Source organism: Vespula vulgaris, chromosome 21 (genome assembly GCF_905475345.1).
Source record: "Vespula vulgaris chromosome 21, iyVesVulg1.1, whole genome shotgun sequence".
Lineage (NCBI taxonomy): Eukaryota > Metazoa > Arthropoda > Insecta > Hymenoptera > Vespidae > Vespula > Vespula vulgaris.
In genome coordinates, this window is record NC_066606.1 from 2,556,348 (window position 1) to 2,583,386 (window position 27,039).

The following is a 27,039-nucleotide window of genomic DNA, read 5'->3' on the forward strand; positions in this document are numbered from 1 at the left end:
GAGGAAGAAGTTGGTATAAGTACATAGGTAAAGTAAAATCGATCGTGTTCCTGTGAACCATTTTGATTTAGAGCTTGGCCTTTTAAAAGTGTTACTACAACACACGGACACAAATCCTATAAATTTTTAAAGCGGTATATCACTTCGATTTTTTTTTCTTTCTTTCTCTTTTTTTTTTTTCATTTTTACATGGACGACAAGATGGATATCGCCGGAGAGGTAGTTATTAAATAAAATACATTTTCGAACAAGTAAATATGAATGATAGATAGGTATCTTCTAATTAATTTTCTTTATCGAGATATTTGATATGAGAAGTATTGGTACAATATTTGAATTAATAGATTAATGAAAGGTAGTAAATTGGTAAGATAATGTGTGCTATTTAATTAATAAGATTAGAATGTAATATTTGTTAATGTTTAATACGAAAGGATTTACAAGTGAAATGTGATAATAAATGATTGTTAGAAAAGTAAATTGACACTTGTGCATTTAATTATATTAGACAGAGAGAGAGAGAGAGAGAGAGAGAGAGAGAGAGAGTTTAATTCATAGTTTTAACGTGATGTTAACGTAAATACGTCGGATAGTCACAGGAAGCATCCGTTATTTACTTTCTATCGAGATTGATGTTAGTGACGTAACAATAAGTAAACTGTGTACGAGAATGGCAAACCATTTCAAGAATGTAAACATTGCATGTCGAAGATGTCGTTGAGACAACGCTTAACGCATCTTCTTCTATGTACGTATATACGTACATATATATATATATATGTACATATGTATGTATACAAATATCCGCAAGTGAAGGAAGATTACAAGGACATTGCTTGAAATCAGAACACCGTAGAGATTCAACGACGAGTAGCAAATCTCTCTCTATAATTAATTGTTTTACATCTTTGTCAGATTGTCCTTAATTCAATTAATATTTCAATTACCGATGTTACTTAACGACGAATGGAGAAGGAACAGAAGTAACACTGTTCGATATATTATTATTAACAAAGTAAGATGTCTCGATTTTGTTCGATGAATTATACATGAAACTATATACTTTATCGCGCATATAATAATCTTTTCCTTTCCAATCGTTTTTTCTTCTTTACTTTCACAGAACATGTTAAAGAAAAGAAAAGAAAGTAAAGAAAAAAAAAAAAAGAAATATCGCGCTAGATAAATTCACACAAAAATTGTTTTACGTTTATAAAAGGAATCAAAATACCGTTGTCTCGTAAAGAGTAAAAGTAGTTTCGAAAGACATTCGTTGTCTTTCAACATGGCTGAAAAGTTTTCAAGAACATACATATACACGCAGTTACACACACACACATCGTCGTTTTTCAGTCGTGATGTCGTACTATTCTTCGTTTACCCCCTTCGTCAAAGCAGCTCACCTGAGTCGTCTGGGCGTTCAACGATAACGAAAAGTTTGGCTGGTCGGCCATTATAACTTTTCGCGAAGCTTTCTCCCTTCCATCTTTCCTTCTTTCCTCTCTTCCTTGCTTGCTTGTTTGCTTGAAAGACGACTTACTTTGTTACCTTAGCCGATTTTCCATCGGGCGTCGTTGCCCCTCTACTATGCTCATATCCCCATGCGTGCATTTTGTCATCGGTTCACCACTATCTTCGTGATCCCCTCTCCCTTTTTACACTTTCCCTCTCTCTCTCTCTCTCTCTCGCTCCTTTTCTTCATCCCCTTTTCCATCTCTGTCTCTTTCTTTTTTCAACGTCTCTCACGTCGTTATTCCAAAGAGCAAACGCGACTTCGCAGCTGCGTCCGCAACGATGTTCTCGTTGCTGTTCCGAATCTCATTTACGGTACGGTTTCTACTGTGCCTGAAGAGTTCACGCAGTAGTAGTAGTAGTAGTAATAGTGATAGTAATAGTAATAGTAATAGTAGTTGTAGAGTTTGCCCCCGAGGGAACGACAAAAGGGGTAAGCAAGAGAGATTTCCGATGGTACCCCGTCTATCCTCGCACTTTAACGTTTCTCTCCAAGTCAGTAAAGTAGGATAGATCCTTTAATGAGGCTATGTCGTAGGAGTTTCATATTTATTGAGATCGGAGTGGAGATGGGTGGTAGAACATAGAAATTTAAGGATGAATATTCTTTAACGTTAAACGTCGATGTTAATTTTTGTTAATTTTAAGAATTCGATTCGATAATTATCGTCGGTTTCGAAGCCTCCTTTTTGTTTGTTTGTTTGTTTGTATTTTTCTTTAGTAGTAATAATTGTATGATCTTCTTTCTCGTAATTGTTACTCTTTTTTACGTTTTTTTTTCTTTTGTTAATAAATGTATACTTAATTTAATATTGTTCTTCTTTTTTTATACTGTTCAATTGTTGAATCGTTTCTTTCTTTTCTTTTTCTTTCATGTAAATACATATAGCTAATTAATATTTAATTCTCTAGGTACAAAGTATCAAAAGGAACGTTCCCGTTTTTTTTTTTTTTTTTTTTTTTTTTCATTTATATTAATTATTCCGAAATAATATATAGTTACAAAAGATAAACCGACGGATATTCGGAAGTTCGTTGTATTCGTTTTATTCATTTTATATTATGAAATAAACGTTGAAGCTAAATTGACGATATATAAATACATAACAGAAAGATAAAGATTCTCCTTGACTTTCTTTCTTTTTTTCTTTTTTTTGTGTATCAATGAGATATTGGAGGAGGGGTGTAAAAGAAGAGGGAAAGCTTTCGGACGATACATATTTCATAAAGTCGAGTATAATGTAAAGAATTTCGTAGTTTAATGAATTCTGCTAGCAAATGTATAAATAATTTCTTTGGTTATTCTTCTTCTTTTTTTTTTTCTTTTTTGCTTCCATTCATTCTTTCTTTCTTCTCTTCTTTCTTCTTTTTTATTTTATCATTCACAATTCAGATATTTCACAGAGAAAGAAAATAAGAGTAAGAAAATGAGAATGAGAAAGGAGAAATCTTTGTTTGTTATAATGAGTATAATATCTACAATCGTAGAGATCTAAGTTCGTAGTTATGTTAGAATATAATACATACATACATACATATATATATATAATATGTATATATGTATGTTAGTATATATACACATCTATACATACACACACACACATACATACGTACTCATATATATGTATAAAGTCAAAAGCGATTTTAAAGATTCCCTGAGCGTTCGTTTCCCCGTTATTCTCTGAGGAATAACATCGAGAGATGCCTTCTTCCATCGGTTGTACAAAACATTCGTAGTTTCACGAACCCGTTTCCTTTCCGCGATTGTTATTCGCGAAACAGTTGAACCGCCAGCTGCCGTACCTCTTTCAAAGCAATTTCCCGCGAGCTCTGCTTAATTCGTTTGCGGAGAATACGGTATAAAAGAGGAAGATGGAAGAACTAAGCTAGAGAAATGAGAAAGAGAGAAGAAGAAGGTGAGGATGAAAGAGAAAGAAAAAGGAAATAGAGAGAGAGAGAGAGAGAGAGAGAGAGAGAGAGAGAGAAAGAGAGAGAAAGATATAGCTTGTTGATATAGAGAAGAGAGAGAGAGATAGAAGGAGATAAAAGAGGAAGAAGAAGAGAATAGACACAGACAGGTTAAAGAGAGATACGGAAAGAGAGCGAGAGGTGTATATATATATATATATATATATATATATATATATATATGAGCAAAAGGTGAAATGATAAATTAAACCGACCGAAGGGTAACGCTTCGCCGCCGCAAAACAACGCCGTGCTTAAACCTGCAAAATTATGAAAGTTCCGAGACTAATTGTGAAAGTTTTCGTGATATACAAAATTGCGGAGGACCCTTTTGCGAAAGGATGGCAAGAGTAGAGAGTCGGTATATCTTTTACCCTTTAGGCGAATCCTAAAGAAGAGAGAAGGTGGAAGAAGAAGAGAAAGAAGGATAGACAAAGATAGAAATTGAAGAGATAGACAGAGAGAAAGATGGGTGCTCAAACTCGATGAGATAAAGAAAGATCTTTCTCTATCTCTTACTGCAAGCTTCAGAAGAAGAGGAATAAAGAGAACGAGATAGATAGATAGATAGATAGATAGATAGATAGATAGATAGATAGAAATAGAGATAGAAATGAAGAAAGAAGAAGAATAACGAAGTCATCGTTCGACCTTGCGGATTCTTCAACCGTTCGCGTAACTTTCCATGAAGGAGGTAAAACTGCCTCGGGATATCACGAACGACGAGAAACGACTACTACTACTACTACTACACTACTACTACCACTACTACTACTAAACTACTAACTACTATTACTATATGCCAAACGATGAAGAACGTTTTCGTTTCGCTCGATCCACTCGACTTTATTCCCGATCGTTTACTTTTCATCTGCCGCTTGGCAGTGTCTGGCGCTGCGTTCGCCTCGCCTCATCTAACCTAACCTCACCTCACCTCACCTCACCTAACGTAACCTAACGTAACCTAACCTAACTTCATTTCATCTTCCTCTTGTCCCTTCTTTAACCTCTTCTGAGAAACTCTGGAATCGTCATTATCGTGCAAGTCGGTCGAAAGTTTTTCCGAGGAATCTTCTGATACGAATGGAAAAGGAGATTCGTTCATCCACGATTTGGTAGAATCTTCTCGAAACGTTTATAACTGTTGAGTCGTGTTACGCTGATAATATGGAGCTGAAGGGTAGGGTTGGATGGGACCTCGAGATTAGAGGAAACTCTCTCTCTTTCTCTTTCTCTTTCTGTCTCTGTCTCTCGTTATTTTCAAAAGTTTCTTTCGTACTTTAAGACTTTGCTAGTTGGAAATAATTTATTATCAAGAATTTAGGAGTCTAGTTACTTTGTTGGCCGACATCGAGATACGGCCGAGATGAGAGATACAACGAACGAACGAACGAAGAATGAGGATTCGAAGAATTATTATCTTCGTCGTTATCATTGTCGTTATCATTATCAGCATTTTTTTTCTTTTCTCCTTTTTTTTTCTTTCTTTTTCAAAATCACACAAATTTTTCTTTTCGAGAATTTGAAACGAATCGAGTTGAATGGAATCGAATCGAATCGAATCGAATCGAATCGAATCGAATCGAATTGAAACGAATTGGAACGAACAAGTTATACGTCCGTTCAAAATCGATAAAACGACGGTAAAAACAAATGCACGTGATTGAGGAGAGGAAGGGAGTGGACAGGAGAGGGGAGGGACCACGATTGGGTTAGGAACGTATTCACAAACTTCAGACATTGTTGTAACTGTGATTACGATGTAACAAATTTTCGAACGGTAAATCGAAGTAAGTCGTAACAAAGATATACATATATAGTTCCATATATACGTACGTACGTACGTACGTACATACGTATGTAAATTCGTTCACACGTATTTCACGATTGACTATAGTTCGTCAGGTATAATATTATAGTTAACCGTTAACTTGAATGATTTATTTACGCACGTACGTACATACGTATATAATTATGCGCCTAACACTTGCTTGTATTTTAAGTGTTTTCTCTATACGTCGTACGTTTGATATAAAATATACGTTAATATAGATTTAATTACGTTTAAATTTAATATCGTTTTGCAATATTTTTTAATCTACTCTTAACAAATATACACGCACACACACACACACACACATTCACATATATATGCATCTATATGTATTTTTGATAAATGGATGTTCAGTAAAAAAAATATACATAATATATAATAATCTATAATTATATTAACTATAAATATAATGTGTAATATTATTATTCTCACAAAATTGGTGTAAGAAATCCAATATAAAAGGGAGTTTATGAAAGAGAAAGAGAGAGAGAAAGATAGAAAGAAAAGAGACTCATACATATATTTTTCATTCCATATTTTTGATTCTTTCTCTTTTTCTCTTTCTCTTAACTCCTCTATAATCCAACAGTCTTCAAATACGGCGTCTTAAAGTTTCTTTCAAAAAGCCATGACAGTTAACTTGGCTGAAAGTCGGAGTTCGCACCCGTTCTCTTTTGTCATCCTACCCCTTCTCCCCTACGCCCTTCTCTCACCATACTATCACAGCTCAACATTCATCCCTACCTCCCCCTATTCCCCCTACTCCCCACATGATGCCACCCCTCAACTTTCTCAAACGCCCGACTAAGAGTCTTTAACTTTCCTCCAGTAAATTTCCAACCACTTATATTTCTACATTCTCCGAGTGACGTTGCCGTGAGTGACGTCGGTAAGTGATTCATATTTATTATATACTATATATTATATATTATATATATTTTTTAGTTTTATCCGATCCTTTAGTTTATTCATGATACTTTTTTTTTTTTAAGATGATAACGAAGATGAGAAACTTTTTATGTACGAACTATCGAAAGCTTTAATTTTTATTAAAATGATCACATCCTGACGTATACAAGATACGTGGGATTGTTTAAAAAAATTTTTTTAGAAATTGGAATGATTATATACTTACTATCGATATTTAATATCGATTTAATTAGATTATAAAGGACGAATAAAAGTGTGATAGATTATATATTATTATTATTATTATTATTATTATTATTATTATTATTATTATTATTATTATTATTATTATTATTATTAGTGTGATATATTATATTATTATTTTCTTTAGAATTATTCGCAAGAGTTTAAAAACGTGGTTCTTGAAAACAATTTTGAAAAGGGTTTTATGATAAACAGTCTTATTACGAGTTTAATTCTCCGTTCCATTCGTATAACGTTGATTAGAAAAGAGAAACGAAGAAAAGAAAAATATAAAGAAAAAAAAAAAAAAAGAAATAAGAAGAACGTGTGCAATACAAGCGTAACGATTCGAGGTATTAAACGTATAAATAGAGCAAAGGGGAAAAAATAAAAATCGTTTAATTGTAAGACGGAATATTATAGACGATTTATAAAGGAACGTAACTGCAGAAAGGAACGCATACAGACATAAACTCGATGAGAATTCTTCTTGAGTGCTTGGTAAACAAAAAACCTCGGTTAGACGCGAATGAGCTTTCTCTTTTCTCTTACGTACCTAAATGCAATACTACCGACGCACTAGACTTTATTAAAGGAGATTTTTTCTTCTCTTTTCTTTCTTTCTTTCTTTTTTTTTTTTTTTTAATTATACCGATGTTCTTTATATCTGGAAATAAATTGATATATTATATGTATCATATATCATATTTATATTGTTATAATTTAAAAAGTATTATACCGATCTTTATATCTGGAAATAAATTGATATATGATGTATATCATATACATATACATACATATGTATATATATTATATATATATTGTTATAATTTAAAAAGTATATGCTGATAAAGGTCAACATTACTTACAATACTACATAATATTTTGTTTGATCTTTTTATTCGCTTATGTTTCTTTTTTTTTTTTTCTTTTTTTTTTGGATCGGAAATTGTATATATTTGTAAATGGAAATAATAATAATAATAATAATAATAATAGTAATGATAATAATAATAAAAAGAAAATAATATTAAAAATATATAAAAAAAACAATTTGTTCTTTTGAATGTTTCCAAAGTTTACAAACACACACGGAAGTTATAAAAATTTTTGTTAAATGAAAATCGATACTTCAACAGTAAACAAAAATTGCAGATTATAACAATAGAAATTCAACGATTATCTACAATATATCTTTCCATCGATATTTCATCGAGTTATGAGCCCTTAAAATTCAATAAATTTTATAATCGTTAAAATCGATCGACCGACGGCCATCGTGCTTCGAATGATCACAATTTCGAAAATTTACGAATGAACCAAAAAACAAAAAAAAAAGAAAAGGAAAAGAAAACAACAAAAAAAAAATCGATTAATGAATCATCGATCGATCAATTGTAATTGTCAAATATTGAAAGGACAAATTCGTGATAACGTTCGCGATTACTTCAATAATTAATTGATGTTAAATGAGTCGAATATTTTATTGAAAGATCGTACGATCATTCATCAACGATTTATTAATATATCCGGGATATCGAACGATAAAATCTTTTAAGTTGTGTGTGCGATAAGAAAATAATGAATTAATTCGATTGGATTGGAACGAAATTGAAATAGGCAGACAGAAAAGTTTTAGTTCGTGATCGAGGATTAATAGTCAACGATATGGGGAGGTTTAAGTGTTGTACAATTATGAAGAGAACATTTTCGAGTTAGTAAAAAACGTGATGTAGATCTTTTTTTTTTTGGTTCTACTCGAAGCTCTTCGTATTTCCTTGATCGACATTTGACATGGGATTAAACCTGAAAAAGATCTGACAGAGTTTTCTCCCCTCTTTTTTCTTTTTATTTTTTTTTTCGTTTTCCCCCATTCCCCCCGTTCACTGCATTTTTTTTTCGATGCCGCAATAAAGTCCGCAATAACGGATGGTTTATTCGTATAAATTAAAGCGAATGAAGCGGAATGACACGTAGATACGGACGATGTTAATTAGGAACATTTGTAATTAATGATAATATAAACGATAACGGATATATTATATTCGTAAGTGATTAAAAAAAGAAAAAAGAAAGAAAATTGATAAACTCTGTACAGATCCTTGTCATTTTTTATCTCGCAAACGTGATATGAATGAAATGAAATAAAAAAGAAAGGAAGAAGAAAAAAGTAATAACGTTTAATATTAAATTGATTTCTTTTGTGTGCAGAATTCATTATTTTACTTAAAAAAAAAAAAAAAATGAAGACGTCGAATTCTCCCGTTATAATTAATAACGATATAATGAATAATATGATTAATAACACATATATATATATATGTAAAAAAGAAATGAAACATTTGAAAGGAAAATAGTCAAAGTCGATTATCGATCAGCGATAAATGTAAATATGAAAGGTTCGTTAACTTTTCCACTACTATGTACGATTGACTACTATAGTCGCGTCATAGCACAAAACACCTGTTCACATATTACGGTTGACTAAAGTCGCTCGACAAATAACATTTATCTAAATAGAGAACGTATATTTGTCAATCAATCAACAATCAATGTTTTGCTCATCAATAGTTTCTTCCTTTAACTTTTATTACGACGATTAAAATTTCTTTTTATTATTATTTTAATTACAATTTTTTTTTCTACTGTACGTATATTTATATTCAGTGAAATATTACAGTGGACTGAAGTTACTCGATAAATAACGCTTCAATTAATAAATAAATAATCAATAACACGTCAATCGATAAACAATCAATGTTTTGTCCGTAGTATAACAATTCTCGTTCAATATTTTTCATTTCATTTTTATCATCGAAAAAAGGTGTACAACTTATGGTACGAAGTATTGATTTAGGAATGGTGTTTCTATTGCATTGAAAGGGTTCGAGATAAAATTATAGAAATAAATAAAAACGGACACACACACATATATATATATCGAAATAGATAAGTTCTTTCGTTATGCCTGAGGCAACTTGAAAGATCTTAACGAACTTTACTTCGTAACGAAAAGAACGCCCTTCTTATAATTTCTTGTTTCCTTTCTATAAACACTCGCTTTAGAGCAGAAGATGTGCCCGAGGCCTATAAGGAAGTAACAAAAGGGCTGCCGGATATAGGAAATCGTGTGTGTATGTGTGCGTGTATGTGTATGTGTATGAAAGAAAAAGATTTACCTTTAGGCTTAAAGACGACTATCTTTCTCTTTTTCCTCTTATATTCTCTCTTTCTTAATCTCGTTTAAGATGGATGATGATGATGAAGTTGAGAAGAGGAAGGGACTGTGTTTATATCGACACAGTCAAAAAGATAATTGAACATTTCTATAATTTCGTACGCTAAATTCCCTTATATAAATAACATATTTCTACATTTCTATTCAGCTTTAAACGTTCCAATATTTCGCTATAACGACGGCCATTTTTAATTAATCTTGCACGATTTCGAGGAGTATGATTTTCAAACGAAACGAGTAACTCCGCCATTTTGCAATGTTTCTGTTACTTCAGAAAGAATGAAAATAAAAAAAAGAAGAAAGAAGAAGCGAACGACGAAAATTGAACATTATATATTTTTATATATCGAGAGAAACAAATATCGTAGAAAAAAAAAATATATATATATATATATACACACGTATATTCATTTAGGAAATAATTATTTCCAAAAAGGTTTCGAAAACGTTTCGCTTATTTTTTTTCTATGCCTCAGGGTGATATCTACCCCTCTTTAATGATCGATGACTTGTAACCGTTAACCATTTCTTCACTATGGTTGACTGTTGGAAAGGGTAACGTGGGCGTACCGCAATCGATTAAATTTTCTCCTTTTATAGGGTCTCTCCCTCTCTCTCTCTCTCTCTCTCTCTCGTATGTGGTTTATATATATAGGTATATATGTATATATATATATATATTTCTAACACAGATATCGTGGCTGCAGAATCACCCATCTCTCACTTTTCAACGAAATGGGCCATCAACGTGGACCGAGTATCTACGTTAACGTAACGGCTAAAATCAATGGGTGTAGAGCAATCAATTATCTCTAATTGAAATTAGCCAGGACGACATGCGTGTCTGGTATCCGGATGCCTAGTTAGTTTGGAGCATTTCATTGTCCAACTGTACGATTGGTTACGTTACTAGATTTTCGAGGATAAAGACTATTGGGAAATCGATTAGTATCGGTTCGAATGTTCATGGCCTTTTCATCTCTCTTAAATCGTTCGATACGGATTACGGATTACGGATTACGGATTACGTAGGTGTGTGTGTGTGTGTATATATATATATACATAGCTGTACTATTGTCTGTATCTAATAATGAATATCTAATCGTTTCGTCGCTTTAAAAAATTCAGATCACATTTGTTTGGTAGTATTTACTCAATTTTTTTTTCTTTTCATCTTCTTCTTTTTTTTTTTCTTTTTTACTTTTTTATTTTCTGCAACGTAGAGAACAATGTCTTTGGTTTGATCTATATAAAGCTTGCATTAATTTTTGATAATGATTTAATAATTAATTTTATAGCGAAAGAATGAAACAAAATTAAAAAATAATACTGATATACATATATACAGATATATACATACCTATACATATATAAGTATAATGATTTGAAAATTACGTAACGTTATATAAAATTTTAAATTCTTTCTATCCTTCTTAAAAAAAACAACAAATATATATATATATATATATATATATATATATATATATATATATACGTACACACATTATATTAGACGATACTTTCATTCATTTCACTCATGAGACAATTAACGAAGAGTTTTATCGAATAAGATCACGTTAGATGTACATCGAGAAGTTTCGGGTCATATTAACGTATGTACGAACTAGTTGGATTTGATAATACATAAATGCATACATATATACACACACACACACACACATAAACAAGCTATTTATACATACGTTATGAGAAACATGGACAGCTGCACATTGGAATTAACTCGTACTCAATTGCAATAATTTGGCTACATACACACATACATACACACATACCATACACATACTTGTGCTCGTTGCTCGAGGGGTAGAAGCCAGCAAACGAATTAAGGGAAAAGGGTTGGATATTGGTCAACCAGTGGACCAGTTGAAACACAGGATTTCTATCGGTGTATACGTCGATGAATACTCTACTAAATTCCCCATACGTTCCATATGGTACACAATCTATATACATATAAACATGTTTATATGTAGACTTTAACCTGTGCACACACACACACACATATATATATTTAAAGAGAGAGAGAGAGAGAAGAGAACAGCTGACTTCGATAGAAAACCACAAAAAGAGAAATCTAACATTTTCTATTGATTCAACGTGCTCTTATGTTATATTCATATATTTATTTATTTATTTATTTATTTAGTTATTTATTTATTTATTTTTGTTTGTTTGCTTTCTTTTCTTTGTTTTTTTCCTTCTCGTTGAAATTTATCAAGACCTTCATATTTTTACTTATTGTTTTTTATTATTTGTCCGAACGAAAGTATCGAAAAATATTATTGTATCTTTTTTTCTTTTCCTTTTTTATTATCAAAATAAAAAAAAAACAATTATTCCAGAAGAATAATTCCGATTAAGATGAGAACGAAGGTTATTACGCGGGTTGGAGTCATATGTCGCGAGAGAAGTATGTGATAGATAGAAACGTGAAGATGAGTGATAACGTATGGACGATAAGAAAAGAGATGTGTTCTAGTTATTCGAATTTTTTGAATATCTTTCCTTTCGAATATTGATTTATATCGGAAAAAGAAATATATATATATATATATATATATATATATATATATATCTTTATATAGATATATCTTTTAAATAGAAACTATAGTATAGTATAAATTTGTTCCACGTATTTCTATTTTATATATACTATTCATAACTATATTTCAAATGGATGACTATATATGCATATACATACATACATATATACACACACATACATTGATATATATATATGTGTATATATATATGTAAATAACTAGTATATTACCTACTCTATGCGTGAACCGAGATCAAAGGGAGAAAAGCCCAAATTTGTAACACGAAGGTAAACTGCAACTAGTTATGATCGGGCACTAGTAATATGTAAATAATATGTAAATAACAACAAATTCGTTGTTATCCATTATTCTTCGAAATAGAAGAATAAATCGATGATATTGTTATCGAGAAAATCGTGAAGGAACAAATAAAAATGATTTAGTCGATTTAAATATAATATATGTGATATTAATTTATCATTTTCTTCTAAACTATTCTTCATTAATTATTTACTTTATATTTATTATTACATACGTATGTATGTATATTGATAACATATGATAGGATTGAATGACTTCATTATTACTGGATTAACAATTGAATTAACAAATATACGAATTTATAAACGTGTTTAAGAGTAAACTACAGAGATAATTTTCGAATTGTTATATATATATATATATAGTAATAAACAAAGATATAAATTATACTTACACATATGATAGAGAACCAAGTTGCTCTTGCTTCCATTGTACTTTTGGAAAGCTCTGTTCGTCGGAGCGAAAACGGTAACATGACGATACGTCAAAGTGTTGTTCGCCACCTGGCTCGTCTCCAATAGTTGATAAAACTGTAACAAAATAAAAAGAAAGAACAAAAATAAGTAAAACAAGATAAGAAATAACTTGAACATTTTTTCAAACATTTATATAATATTTCTCTTTCGATCTTAATTATTTTCATTATCTAATATAATCCAATTTCTAATTCGTTATTAAAAAACTATGTTTATACGTGTTTTTTAATCGCTCTTAAGTTTCCTTTGTTTTGTTTTTCTTTTTTATCCTATACGTATCATGGTTACGGTAGGATTATACAATTTCTTTTTTCTCCATTTTTTCTCTCCTTTTTTTTTTTGCAACATTTTTCTCCGTGAATTGAGAAAAGACTATGGAGAGTTTTACGGGTACCATATTGTTCTACCGTATTTGTGGCACATATTGTCGCGATATACCCCCCGATCCGAGTTAGTTCAAAAGTGCAGTAAAAGTTAAACGTTCAACGTGATGTGCTTGTCACACGGTTCGGTTATTTCTCGCATAAAAAAAACACACACACACACGGAATACACGCGCATACACATAGAAAAACAGATTGATAAATTTCGAAAGAAGTTAGAAACAGTTGTAAATCCCGTCTGGAGAATTAATTATGTTAAATAATGAAAACAAAAAAAAAGAATTAACAATTATTACTATTAGTATATTATTATCATAGTGTTTCTTAGATATAATGTTAACAAAATTTTATTTATTTATTTATGCGTTTTATTTTAATGATACGTATCACAAACGAACTGTTAAGACTTTAATAACATAGAAACGTTGTCAATTTTGTTTTAAAAGATAGTTTAATAATAGACGATTTTTAAAATAATTATTTGACTATCTTGATAATAACAAGAAAGTTTATTTACCCATTCAACGTGACGTACACGTTACACGTTCGTTTATTCAACAAACACACAAACACGCATACGCAACGTAATCATTATTCTTGTTCGTAGCTGTCAACTCTTTAAAAAGATAGTAAACGTTATAAATATTATACTCAAAGTATACATAAATAGAATCGATTAATTTTCACTAGAATATTATACTTTGATCTTTTGATAATAGCAACGAATTTCTATTTATTCGTTAAACGTGATATGCATATCAAACACTCGATTATTTTTCAAGCGCATACACATACACGTAGTAGGTTACACCTATCGTCGATTTAAAAATTATTAATATTTCCTTAAATAAAATCGATAATTTTCATTAGAATGTTATATTTAGTATCTTGATAATAACAATAAACTTTCAAATCCGTTCAACGTGTAATATATAATACATACTCGATTATACTTCAAAAACACACACACACACATACACGTGCACGGTTACATGGACTATCAATTTTTTAAAAAGATAAAAATGTTATAAATATTTTCTCAAAGTATACTTAAATAAAATCGATAATTTTTATTAGAATATTATATCTAGTATCTCGATGATAACAACAAAGTTTCAAATGTATATATCGTTCGATGTATATATCGCATGTTCGATTATTCTTCGAAAACATATATATACATACACACATATATACATGTACGGTTACAGGACTATCAATTCTTTAGGAAGATAACAACGTTATAAATATTTTCTCAATATATCGATGTTATCAATATCTTCTCTATATACTTAAATAAAATCGACCAATTTATGATTGGAATATTATATATTTGATATTTACGATAATAAGAAGAACTATCCAACGCAATGATCGTTTTCCATGGTCGACGAGCAACGACCTATCCCATACCTATCCAATTTGAAGTTAAATCGATTGACAAGCAGTCAAGGCTGGAACTGTTAGTCCATTTAATTAGTATGTATCGACGCTCAGGAAATTGACCGATCGTTACTAGTACCGTTTATGGTGAACTGTTTTGAAGTTCTCTCTCTTTCTCTCTCTCTCTCTGTCTTTTACGAATTAATACATCATATTAAATAATTTTGATAAATGCATTTTAAGGAATAACAATGCAAAATTTAATATAAACAGGAAGAATATCAAATTGTACGACATTGCATACTCGTGCTTTGCCCGGTTTAACTTTTTTCTCTGTTATATTACAATTACATACTATTGCATTTCAATACTATATATATCTCTGTATGTGTGTGTGTGTGTGTGTGTAATAAGAGATGCAAGGAAATTTCGTTCAAATGCAACGTCAACGAAATAATCGCGTTTTTATGACGACGTCGAAAGTTCCAACGAGAATTGGAATACAGCTTGAACGTCGTTTTTATTTTGTATGTGCGTTTGAAAAAAAAAAGAAGAAAAAAAAAGAGTTGGAATTTTGTGCGTACCCGTTGTAAAAATTTTACGTGGTACCATGTTGTAAATACGTATGTATACTTTTCTTTCCTTTTAATATTTCTCTCTCTCTCTCTCTCTCTTTTTTTTTTTTAATTTATTTTTTCCTTTCCTCTTTCTATCGCCCCCACCTTCATCCCTATTCTCACCTATGTCGCTGCCCTGCGTTTCTTGTTTCTCGTTTTCCAACAACTTCTTCTCGAGCGAAGGTTTGTCGTTTAACTCGAAACGCGAAACGTCAGGTACGGGTTAAATCAGACATTTCGAAATTGAATGAAAAATATTTTTTTCCTCTATTCTTTTTTCTCTTGCTCTTTTCTTTCTTTTTTTTTTTTTTTTAATAATCTTTTCTGTATTACGTAGGCATGTATGTAATGTATTTTATTTTAGTTTTTTTTTTCTAAATTTTTTGTTGTCAATCATTTCAATCGAGGATATTTTTTTGACAGTAGAAAAGGTGAATATTGTGTGTGTGTGTGTGTTCGTGTAATATGAATATATATATGTATGTATGTATGTATGTATGTATGTATGTATGTATTAGAATTGACCAATAAGTAATTTTGCAATTTTCAATATAAAATATAACAGGTAGTTGTTTAGTTAGATATACAAAATATTATATATTTATTCAATGAAAGAATAATAATTATGTAAGATATATAATATTTTTATTCAAATATATTTAGTTTATTCATTAAGATGTAAAATATGAATGATTACCTATACAAAAAAAATATATATAGTATAGAGTTATTAGTTACAGTATTTTTAGATAAAACGAAAGAATAAAAAGAATACTAATTTATAGTTATTATTATTCATTTAGATATAAAATATTACAAGTCTGTAATAAAACAAATTTAATAATAAGTTTAATTTAATAAACTCTAAACTCTCTACAATAATTATTATCCGATTCAATAAATTCCACCAGGGATATTAAATATTAATATTACAAATGTCAAATATACATATCATTTATCTTTTGAAAATGAATTTAATTCGATAAACCACTCTAAACTTTCTACAATACTTATTATATCCAATCCAATAAATTCCACTCTGGATATCAAATATACCAAACAATGTATTACAACGAAACTAATAAATTCTATCTAATAATTATCTATAAAAGATTAATTAATTGATTTATCTTACTTGTATATTAATATCAATTCTTACGAAATAATACATACGTATCTATCTACGTACAAAACGAAACGAAACGTTGCGATTGTATTTAAAATATCTCGCTACTAATTGCTTCGAGAGAACAGGAATGAAGAAAGAACCAGATAGATAGATAGATAGATAGATAGATAGATAAATAGATAGATAGATAAATAGATAAATTGTAAAGATTTCAAGAAGGTAAAGAAACGAAAAGAAAGAAAGAAATAAAAACGAAGAGGGTGAGAGTAGAAATGGGGATGAGGATGGGGATGAGAATGGGGGTGGTTTCTAGGTAAAAGTAATGACATCTGGCGATCTTAGGTCTCTCTTTATCTGAACGTAGACCACCCTTATCCATGGCAATGTAGTAGTAGAGTCTTATCCTCTTTGCTTTCCTTTAACGAAGCTCTTGAGTAATGGAGACATGTCGTGACTTCGGACAATTAATGCGAGTCTCGTCGGACGAGCAGCTAGTCAAGAAGGGTGGGGATGAAGAAGATAGGGATGAGGTAAGGGGATGGGGGTGGAAAGGAATGGTGGAACGAGAGAGAAGTAGTAGGTTTGGTCGGTTGAAGGAGTGAGGTAAGAGTAGCCGAAGAACCTCCTCGAGTAGTCGGAGAAAAAGAGGTAGGGGATGTGGCACGAAGGAAGTAGGAAACTTAAAAAAAAAAAAAAAAGAAAGAAAAGAAAGAGACGACAATGGTTAATCGCGACGTCGCTTTGGGATTACCATGATTACTTAAAACGTGTAACTTATTCCACGGTTGAATCCATGTCCGACGATTAGACGTGCTAACAACCGTGTATAATCGAGTGCAAGCTCGAGCGTCGTGAAACGTAAAGTACGTTCGTTTTTTACGAACTTTCGACATTTTCTTTTCTTTATTTTTCTTTTTCTTTTTCTTTTTCTTTTTCTTTTTTTTTTTTTCTTAGATCAGGTAAAGTATTTTTGGAAAGTGAAGAAGGAGCAAGGGAGGAGGGGATATCGTGAACGATTTCGATCGATAGGCGAGATTTGATTTTTATGGATATTTCAATTGTAATATTGTAATCGTTGGTAAATGATTTAGAATACTCGAACGAGTGTAATTGATGATAATTATCCAATTTTAAAATCGAACGAAATATCGATTACTTTTTTCTTTTCTTTCTTTCTTCTTCCTTTTTTTTTCTTCTTAAATTTCTTTACGGCTAATTTTCCTTCATAATCCATTTAAAAGAAGAAGAAGAAGAAGAAGAAGAAGAAAAGAAGTCGGTCAAGATTCGTTCGGAAAAAAGTTCCCTTTGTAATTTTTTTTCCTCTCTTCTTTTCTCTTTCTTTCTTTAAACTTCCCGGTTAATTTCTCTTAATTCGGCTGAAAAAGAGAAAGAAAGCAAAAAAGACGAGAAAAAAGAAAGAGAAAGAAAGAAAGAAAGAAAGAGAGAGAGAGAGGGGAAAGAAGTAAAAATTCTGAAGCAAGAATTTTGACTGGTTTAGGAGAAGGATGAAAAGTAAAATGGAACAAAGGAAGAATAAAAGGAAAGACGGAAAGAAGAATAAAAAGAAAGACAGAAAGAGAGAAAACTAATTTCGAGGGGGTGCTTTTGATCGTAGAAAATCGATCGTACGATTAACGAATGACTCGTGCGCAAAGAGCCGATAAGTTAAATCGCTGAATATACGCGAGAATATATATTGAGTCAGATCACGATCCGCGAGAAAATTATCGCTCCTTGGTCGAACAGTTCGAACGAAACGAAACGAAACGAAAGTAATAAACCATAAATCGTTCTAGTAACGGTGAAAAAGTGTTCGATGATAATTTCCGAAGGTCATTGATCTTTCTCGTTCTCTCTCTCTCTCTCTCTCTCTCTCTCTCTTTTTCTCTCTGGCTGTCTGTCTGTCTTTCTTTCTTTCATTCTCTCCTTCACGCTTTTCGAGATTCGACTTGCACATCGATCTCGAGTCTCGTTTCGATCTCTTCTCCGTCCAATTGGTTTTTTTTTTCTCTCTTTCTTACAAGTCACGTTCTCTCTTTCTTTCTTGCTTTCTTTCTCTCTCTCTCCTTTTCTCCTTTGCCATTCGCAGCTTAGGTAAGTGCATCGGAATATTGATATGTAAGCCACGTTTTCAATATAAGACCTCTTATCAGCTGGCCTTTTCGAATGGTATATTTCTACCGTGTGCTTGCTTTACAGTTTATCCGAGTAACATTTTCGAAAGGGAAGGATTTTCTTTCGTACGGTTTTATTTGCTTCTTATTTCTTTCTTATGTATATATTTATATATCGCTTTCTCTCTCTCTCTCTCTCTCTCTCTCTCTCTCTCTCTCTCTTTTTTCATCTCTCTTATTCTCTCTTAATTTAAAAAAATTTTTTTTATATTCGTGTATAAATATATAGAAATATCGATCGTAGATATAAAGTGTATAGTTACTTTTATATACTTATATATTTACTTGACATACATATATATATATATATATATTTTTTTTTTACTTACATACATACATATTTACTTTATTATACATACTTATATAAATATATACATACATATATGTAGAACTAATCCTTCTACTATCTTTCATGGTTATTACTCGTAATTACTCTCTAATCAGAGCACGTACCGTTAAGTATCATTTCCTCGTATCATATGCCGGCCAACAATCTCGAACTATCGTATATTCTATATACGTAGAGACGTAAACGTATACGTACACATATACACCTACACACCTACACTTACACTTACGTCCCTTTCTATGAGCGTTGCAATAAATATGCTCATATTTATGCAGAGCATTAACATGGGTGCGATTAAGCGCGTATCGTTCGTCATTGTTTATGCGCCGTTGTTACGCATGCAAATGCACTTATGGGTTAAAGAGAGAGATAGAGAGATGGACAGAGATAGAGAGATACGCAGGTACAGAGAGAGAGAGAGAGAGAGAGAGAGGGAATAATGATCAACACTCCTATATCCGCGAAGGTCGACGACCTTTTACGAAACAATGAAACTATCATCTGATTGCAAAAGTTTATACGTTTCCACGATCAAATCTGTGTCCATCGATCGTATTTAATTAATATCACAAATAATCGATCGATATATTTTCATCGACATTTTCTTCAATCTCCCGTTTGATTTCTCCCGTTTCAACTCGTTTCATCGACTTTAACGCGTTTCGTAGCGTAAAGAACAAGACGCCTGCTTCTTGCTACGTCAATCTCATTCATTTTTTATTATTTATTATTTATTAATTACATTTAATTCTTTTCTTTTCTTGTCTTTTCTTTTCTTTTCTTTTTTTTATTAATTTCTTTACTTTATCATATATTGTTTCTTCGAAAAAAAAAAAAATAATAATTTATCTCGGTCACGGGAAAGGCACGATAGGTAACGACGATATGAAAATGTTATTACCTGTCGTGATATCTTAGGATTAAAAAGTTTTCTTTAAAAAGAAAAGAAAGGAAAGGAAAAAAATAGAAAAGTGGAAGAAAAAGGAAAGTAAGGAAAGAAGAAGAAGAAGAAGAAAAAGACGATCTTGCGCCGGTTTAAAAGAAAGATAATCGTCCGTTACATACTTCTTAACCGGATACGCAGAGAGAAAATTTAAGAAGTTTCTCTGAAATTGTGATTAAAAGAATAAAAAAAAAGAAAGAAAGAAAGAAAAAAGAGAGAGAGAGAGAGAGAGAGAGAGAGAGAGAGAGAGGAAGAAAAGAGGACCTTAGGGAGAGTTATAAAAGAAACTCTTTTCCGTTACCGATTAGACTCGAAAATGGGAAAAACCGGTTCGTAGTTCGAGAATCTTTCGTTTTACACTTTTGTTTAGAGTTTTCTACGAGAGTAGAATGGTTAAATCGAGGAAAGCTTTGTAAAAAGCTCTTAAGTTCGAGAAATAACCAAAGGGAGAAAAAACGATGAAGATCGATCGAATGTAATCTTGAATATTTTTATTTTTTTATTTTTATTATAAATAAAAAGAGAGAGAGAGAGAGAAAGAGAGAGAGAAAAGTTTTAATTTCTGTTTTTTTTTTTTTTTTGTAATCGAATTTAGGAAATAAACAAGATGTAATAATAGTTCGTTTTCCGAATTACGATGAAATAACAGGGGAAATGTTAAGTCGAAATGTCTAAGCAGTATATTTTCCTTCATGTAGACGAATAGTCGAAGAGGAGAAGAGATTTTTAAGAGAGAATCGTGATAGATATTTTTCTTTTTTAGTGCCAGTTGCAGGACAGATTTTTAGGGGAAAGAAGAAAGTATAAAAGAGAAAGAGAAAGAAAAGGAAGGGAAACTAAAGAAAGAGAGGGATTTGTTTTAAAGAGCGATGGGAGGGATTAGAAAAGGGTGTGTTTAATAGTAGAAAGGTGATGTCTATGTTTACGATCTTGTAATTATGGTAATGCAGTTGTTACAACAACAACAATAATAACAATAATAATTAATAATAATAGTGTTAATGATATTAATCATAGTAAGGATGATAGTGATAGAAGAAGAATGGTGACTCGAAATATCGGACGCATAACATTTTTTTTTTTTTATTTATTATTTTTTATTTTCATGTTTAATTTCCTTTTTCCTTCTCAGAAAAAAAATTTTTATCAGGCGTGAAAATATTTTCGATTAAATATCTCGAAGAATATTTTCTCCAGTATTTACATTCTTTTTTTTTTTTTTTTTAAACTCGTAATATAGTACATATTTAAATATATATATATATATACATATACATATATATGTAACATAATGTACCATAGAGGATCAGAGGAAAGACAATAGGGATGTTAATAACGATTAAACACGATGCTGCTATGGATTATATCGTAAATCTAAAGAGATAAGATAAGGGACGGGTAAATGAAACGCGGTTGCGTTCTTGATAACTCAACGCGGATGAAAATGGTGGTGGATGGTGGGTAGATGGAGAGGGAAGATAAAAAAAGAAAAAAATAAAAGGAAAAACAAAGAAAAATTCTGGGAGAATGTAGTCGTTGGTTTTATCTCTTCTGCCATAACCACGACGAAGATAACAGAAGAAGAAGACATAGAAAGAGCGAGAAAAAGAGAAAGAGAGAGAGAGAGAGAGAGAGGAAAAGAAGAATGAGCTCTTTCTCTCTCTATCTTGTTGTAAAAAAGAGAAAAAAAAAAAGAAAACGTTTCTGCTCCATATTAGATACGTGCTTTTCGCTCATTCTCCGATTTCTTTGGAAAAAAAAGAAAAATGAAATAAAAAAAAAGGAGAGAGAGAGAGAGAGACTTTATTTTTACGAAACCGGAAATGAGAGAGGCATACTAGGGAATTTTTTCTGAGGACTCTTTATCTTTCCTAGTTTTTTCTTCCTCCTCCTTCTCCTCCTCCTCTTTCTTCTTCGTCGTCGTTGTCCTACGTCGCTTCGTCTTCGTCTTTTAACTTTTTCTTTTCTCTCGCTTCCATTTTTCTTTTTTTCTTTCTTTTTTCTTAACTCTTTCTTTCTTTCTTTCTTTCTTTCTTTCTTTTCTTCTTTCCTTCTTACCGTCTTTTTTTCTTTCCTACATTTTTGTCTTTTTCTTTATTTCTTCTTTGTCTTTCTCTCTCTCTCTCTCTCTCTTTTTTCTTTCTTTTTCCCTCCCTTCGATCCTTTTGTTCCCCCTTTTGAAACGTTGCGGGGACTAAGCATGCGAGTGGGAAACAGAGCGGAAACTAGACGCGTGCTCGTGAAAGTTGGTGCTTTCTTAGGGACGTAGATCATTTTGATGTTTCGATAGCCACCGTGTGGCTATAGTTGTGTCTCTGTGTGTGTGTGTGTGTGTGTACTAGGTGCGGTCTGTCGCATAGAGAAAGATCGTTCCGATAAAAGTTTCCAGTTTTTTGTTATTCGTCTTTTTAGTGGTACTGCGTTGACTTTGCTCTTTTTCACGTCGTCCTATATTTTTATTATAACGTGATATATTTATCGACAATATTATCGAAATAATTAATATCAAACGAAATAATAAACGAAATATCAAAGTTCTACGATTTTTAATATAAAACAAACAAACAAACAAATAAATATAAAAAAGAAAAAGAAAAAGAAGAAAATAACAATAAACGTATTACTGAGAAACTCTTTATCGTCAAACCGTATTACGTTAAATTAATCAATCGAATCAATAAATTCATCAATGATATAAATAATCGATAACAAAAGTTGAAATATTCCTTACAATTTTTTAATACACTTGCAATTCTTAACGATAACAACATTGTAACTGTTAACAATCGTAATTAGTATTGCTCTCTTAGTATATCGATAAACGTCGATTTACTTTTACGTTCATTCAGCTTTCTCTCTCTCTCTCTCTCTCTCTCTTTCAAATGGAAGAAAAAAAAATAAAAGAAAAGAATTTCTTTTATTCATAATTTCGTGAAGGGTGAGATGGAGAGAGACTGATGGTAAAGGAATAAAAATAAAGATATAGGCATAGAATGGAATCCTTATCGAGTTGACCTCGGACTCATTCTCGTCTACCCTTTTAGATGGTACATATATCCCACCCTCTTCCACCCTACACCCTCGATCCTTCATCTTCCACCCTACAGCCCCTCAGTGTCGCCAAAAATGGGTTCGATGGTGGGTATCCTCCTTCTTCTTGTCGTTACAGTCGTCGTCGTCGTCGTTGTTGTCGTCGTCGTCGTCTGGCGCCAGCAAAACGACCCCTTAAATCCGAGCTTTCCTCGAGGATCACGAATCCCTTGGATCTTCAGAGTTTTGCCAGGCATGTGACGGGAGCAGCTTTGTCTATTTTATTTCTTTTTCCCTTTTCTCTTTTTTCTTTCTTTTTTTTTCTTCGTTTTCTTCTTCTTTCTCTCTGTTTTTTTTCTTTGTACCCTTATATCTTTTTTTTTTGTTGCAAGTATTCATCGAGGGAGAATAAAAAGATTGGGGTGAGTGAATGAATGAATGAATGAATGAATGAATGAATGAATGAATGAATGAATGAATGAATGAATGAATGAAGGAGTGAATGAGTCGATCGTTGAATTAAATCGACAGAGTGTAGAAGAAAATATAATTATTTGTGTTAAATTCTTTTTCCTTTTTTTTTTTCTTCTTTTTCTTTTACTTCTTCTCTTTCTGTATTATCGTCCTAATTATTGAAATATTTTCTATCGATTTTTTATGTTTCTTGTAGATGCTTAGAAACGATTAAAAAGAGAAAAGAAAAGAAAGGAAAACATTGCAATATCGAACGATTTCATTTCTCGTTTAATACTGTATCGTATATCGATACAAATGTCATTATATTTCTCGTGTATTTATCGTATTCATTTTTTAAATATTCTCTATCGATGTTCCTTCTCGTTGGTATTGTTTAGAAATAATAATAATAATAATAATAATAATAATAATAATAATAATAATAATAATAATAATAATAATAATAATAATAAAAAGAGAAAACGTTTCAAGTAACATCGTTGTCGAATAGTTTTATTTCTCGTTTCGAGAGATTCGAAATATCAAAGTTTACTTTGCTTTTTCTTTTCTTTTTCCTTCAGAAATAATACGTATACGAAAAGAAAAAAGAGAGAGAGAGAGAGAGAGAGAGAGAGAGAGGGAGAGAGAGAGAGAGAGAGAGAAACAACTCGATAGAACGTTTTATTTTAGTAATATCTTTTCCTTTTTCCCTTTTTTTTTTCAAAGTTATCCCGTTAAAAAAATTTCTAGCGCGCTCGTTAAAAGTTTCAACTTCAAATTTGTTAGTTCAAGAAAGTATAATAATACGAAGCATAGAGATTGCAAAAATCTCTTTGTCGTCGCATAAATTTCGACAGTTCTTTTCGATTATGTTGATATAAAAAAGAAAAAGAAAGAGGAAGAGGACAAAGAAAAGGACAACAAAAAAAAAGAGGGAGAAAAAATGGAAACTTTAACGAATTAACGTAAATCGTTTGAAGCTAGTACGGTGCCACGATAAAAAGTAAGATGGAAGAAAAATATGAGAGATTAAAAGAAACGGAAAAATAGGAAAAACGAAGAAGGAGAAGAAGAAGAAGACGAAGAAAAGCACCGAAGGATATTTTCGATTCGGGAAAATAATATATTATTCGCGTTACGAACGAAATCGTTTGAATTAACAAGGAAGCGATCGTTAATGAGGTAGAGCGGATATTATGCGAACGGACCCATGTTCCGGTGGTTTCCACGCGAGTAGTTCAGACTTTACTAACAATTAGAGTTTCCCCTGATTATGCTGCTAATTGGTAATCAATATCCAACATAACCATTAGAAGCCATGCATATCGATGAAGGAGAAATTGACTAAATGTACCGTCTTCCTACGGATGGATAATCTAATTGACCACAGAAGAGAAACCTACGGAAATTAGGAAGCATGTTAACAACAATATGTCTAATTAAATTCTTAGCTATTGATATAATATACACGTAATTATCGATTAATCCTTTGAAAGACTAATTAACTTGATATATTATAATTTTAGGAATAAATCGAAAGAAAAAAAAACGAAATAATAAGAAAATGAAACAACGTGGTACACAGATTTCTTCTTTGATCGTACGCTGACTTTTCTTCATTTTCTTTTTATTAAAAAAAAAAAAAAAGAGAGAGAGAGAGAGAGAGAGGAAAAGAAAAGAAAAGAAACGGGAGAAACGAACATACGCACAAGAATTTATTCCTACGTTCTTGCATACCAAAGGTATATCTTTTACATTTAGATTTCGTATTATGTGGCGAGAAAATTTATTGCTGCGTTCTTTAATAAGAAAAAGAGAAAGAAGAACAAATATTTACAGTCACATTCTTTTGCATACTGAAAACAAGACGAGAAGAAAAGAAAAGAAAAGAAGAGCAAAAGGAAGAAGAAGAAGGAAAGAAGAACAAAAAGGAAGAACGACGCACAAGGTGTCGCGAAACCAGCGGAAAACATTTTAGGGTTGACTATCGACGCGTCTGAAATAACGAAAGAAAAAAAAAAGAAAAATAATAATTAAAAAAAGAAAAAAAAAGAAATCAAAAGGAAGAACATCCTTGAAAGGTCAGAGAGCGCGCACTATCGTACTGTATATTCCAAAAACGTAAAAAGAAAAAAAGGAAAAGAAAACAAATATGCATTTTTTCGAAATATCAAACCTCCCTTCTGCACCCTCCCCTCGAATTTTCCCAAACTCCCTTGAAAAAAAAAAGGAAAAAAAAAAAAACACAAAACAAAAAGACAAAAGAAAAGGAAAAAAAAAGAGCAAAATACCGTTCAGAATTTTTCGAACGATTTTCCAAATTTTCCTCCTCTTCACCTCCCACCCTTTCTCTTCTTTTATTTCTCTCTCTCTCTCTCTCTCTCTCTCTCCCTTTCCTTTTATTTTTTATATTCCCAGCTCGACTCGACATTCTCTCAGCGGAGGACAACCAAAGCGTTATCGATATTCATCCGTGAATCGAGATATCCGACTGTTTTATCGTGAAGATGTATATGTGTGTGCGAGTGTGGATGCGCGCGCGCATTCGCATGCATTATTCTCGAACAAAAAAGGCAACGAAACGAAACGAAACGAAACGAACGAACGAACGAACGAACGAACCGACAGACGGACAGATGGACAAACAGACAGACAGACAGACAGACAGACAGACAAACGGACAGAAGGACGAAAGGACGAGCGAATGGGCGTGGTGAGAGGCGTCAGAGGTGTGTGTAACCCCACTGGATACAAAGAACACCATCAGTACCACTACCACCATCATCATCACCATCACTATCACCACTATTACCACTACCAAGAGCGATTGAAGGGTGAGTGTGAGTATAGGAGTGATGGTGAAGGTAACGGTGTGCTTGGGTGGGGGTAAGAGAGGGGGTAGGAGAGTGGGTGGTAGAAACGCGTTAACGTCAACGATGCGTCGTGTGCTGTGCGTGATGCCTCGGCCATCACACCAATGTAAACACGAACATAGAGTATGTAAATGCGAAAGCGTTGTTCCAAAGCGAAATAAAAGGATGACCAAACGACTGGGGGCCTGGGTCATAGCTGTAGGGTATGGTGAGTTGTTGGATGGGTGGGGTCCAAAGAGAACTGGGAGGGGAGGGGAAAAAGTGGGAGAGCTTTGCGTTCGTTCGTTCGTTCGTTCGGGCCAAGAGGAAAGGGAAGGTAAAAGAAGGGGTAGGGAACGGGCCTGAGGGACGGGGTATGATCGGCTGCCCGTGTTAAAGTCGCTGAACGTTTCGAAACTGAACGAAATTCGAATTTTCGAGGATGGTTCGTTGTTCTTCTCGAAACTGATCGTCCTGAAAATCAAACGCGGCTTTCGCAATCGAATCTATCCGTAAAACGAGCCGATAAACGATCGTCCTCGGATAAGCGCATTTCATAAATATTCATACGTTTGTTTTGTTTCGGCCATTCGTATTGTTTTGCTTTACTCACTCTCTTTCTCTCTCTCTCTATCTATCTATCTATCTATTTATCTCG

General features: G+C 32.1%; 1 protein-coding gene across 9 annotated transcripts in view; it reads right to left on the reverse strand.

Moving 5' to 3' along the window:
• Positions 1–27,039, reverse strand: part of LOC127071190 (fasciclin-1) — a 301,670-nt gene that overhangs the window by 51,646 nt on the left and 222,985 nt on the right. For all 9 annotated transcript variants that reach the window (XM_051010163.1, XM_051010164.1, XM_051010161.1 and 6 more), the window contains one exon: positions 12,984–13,119. In XM_051010163.1, the coding sequence (XP_050866120.1) occupies positions 12,984–13,119 (136 nt within the window). The remainder of the gene's footprint in view (positions 1–12,983; positions 13,120–27,039) is intronic.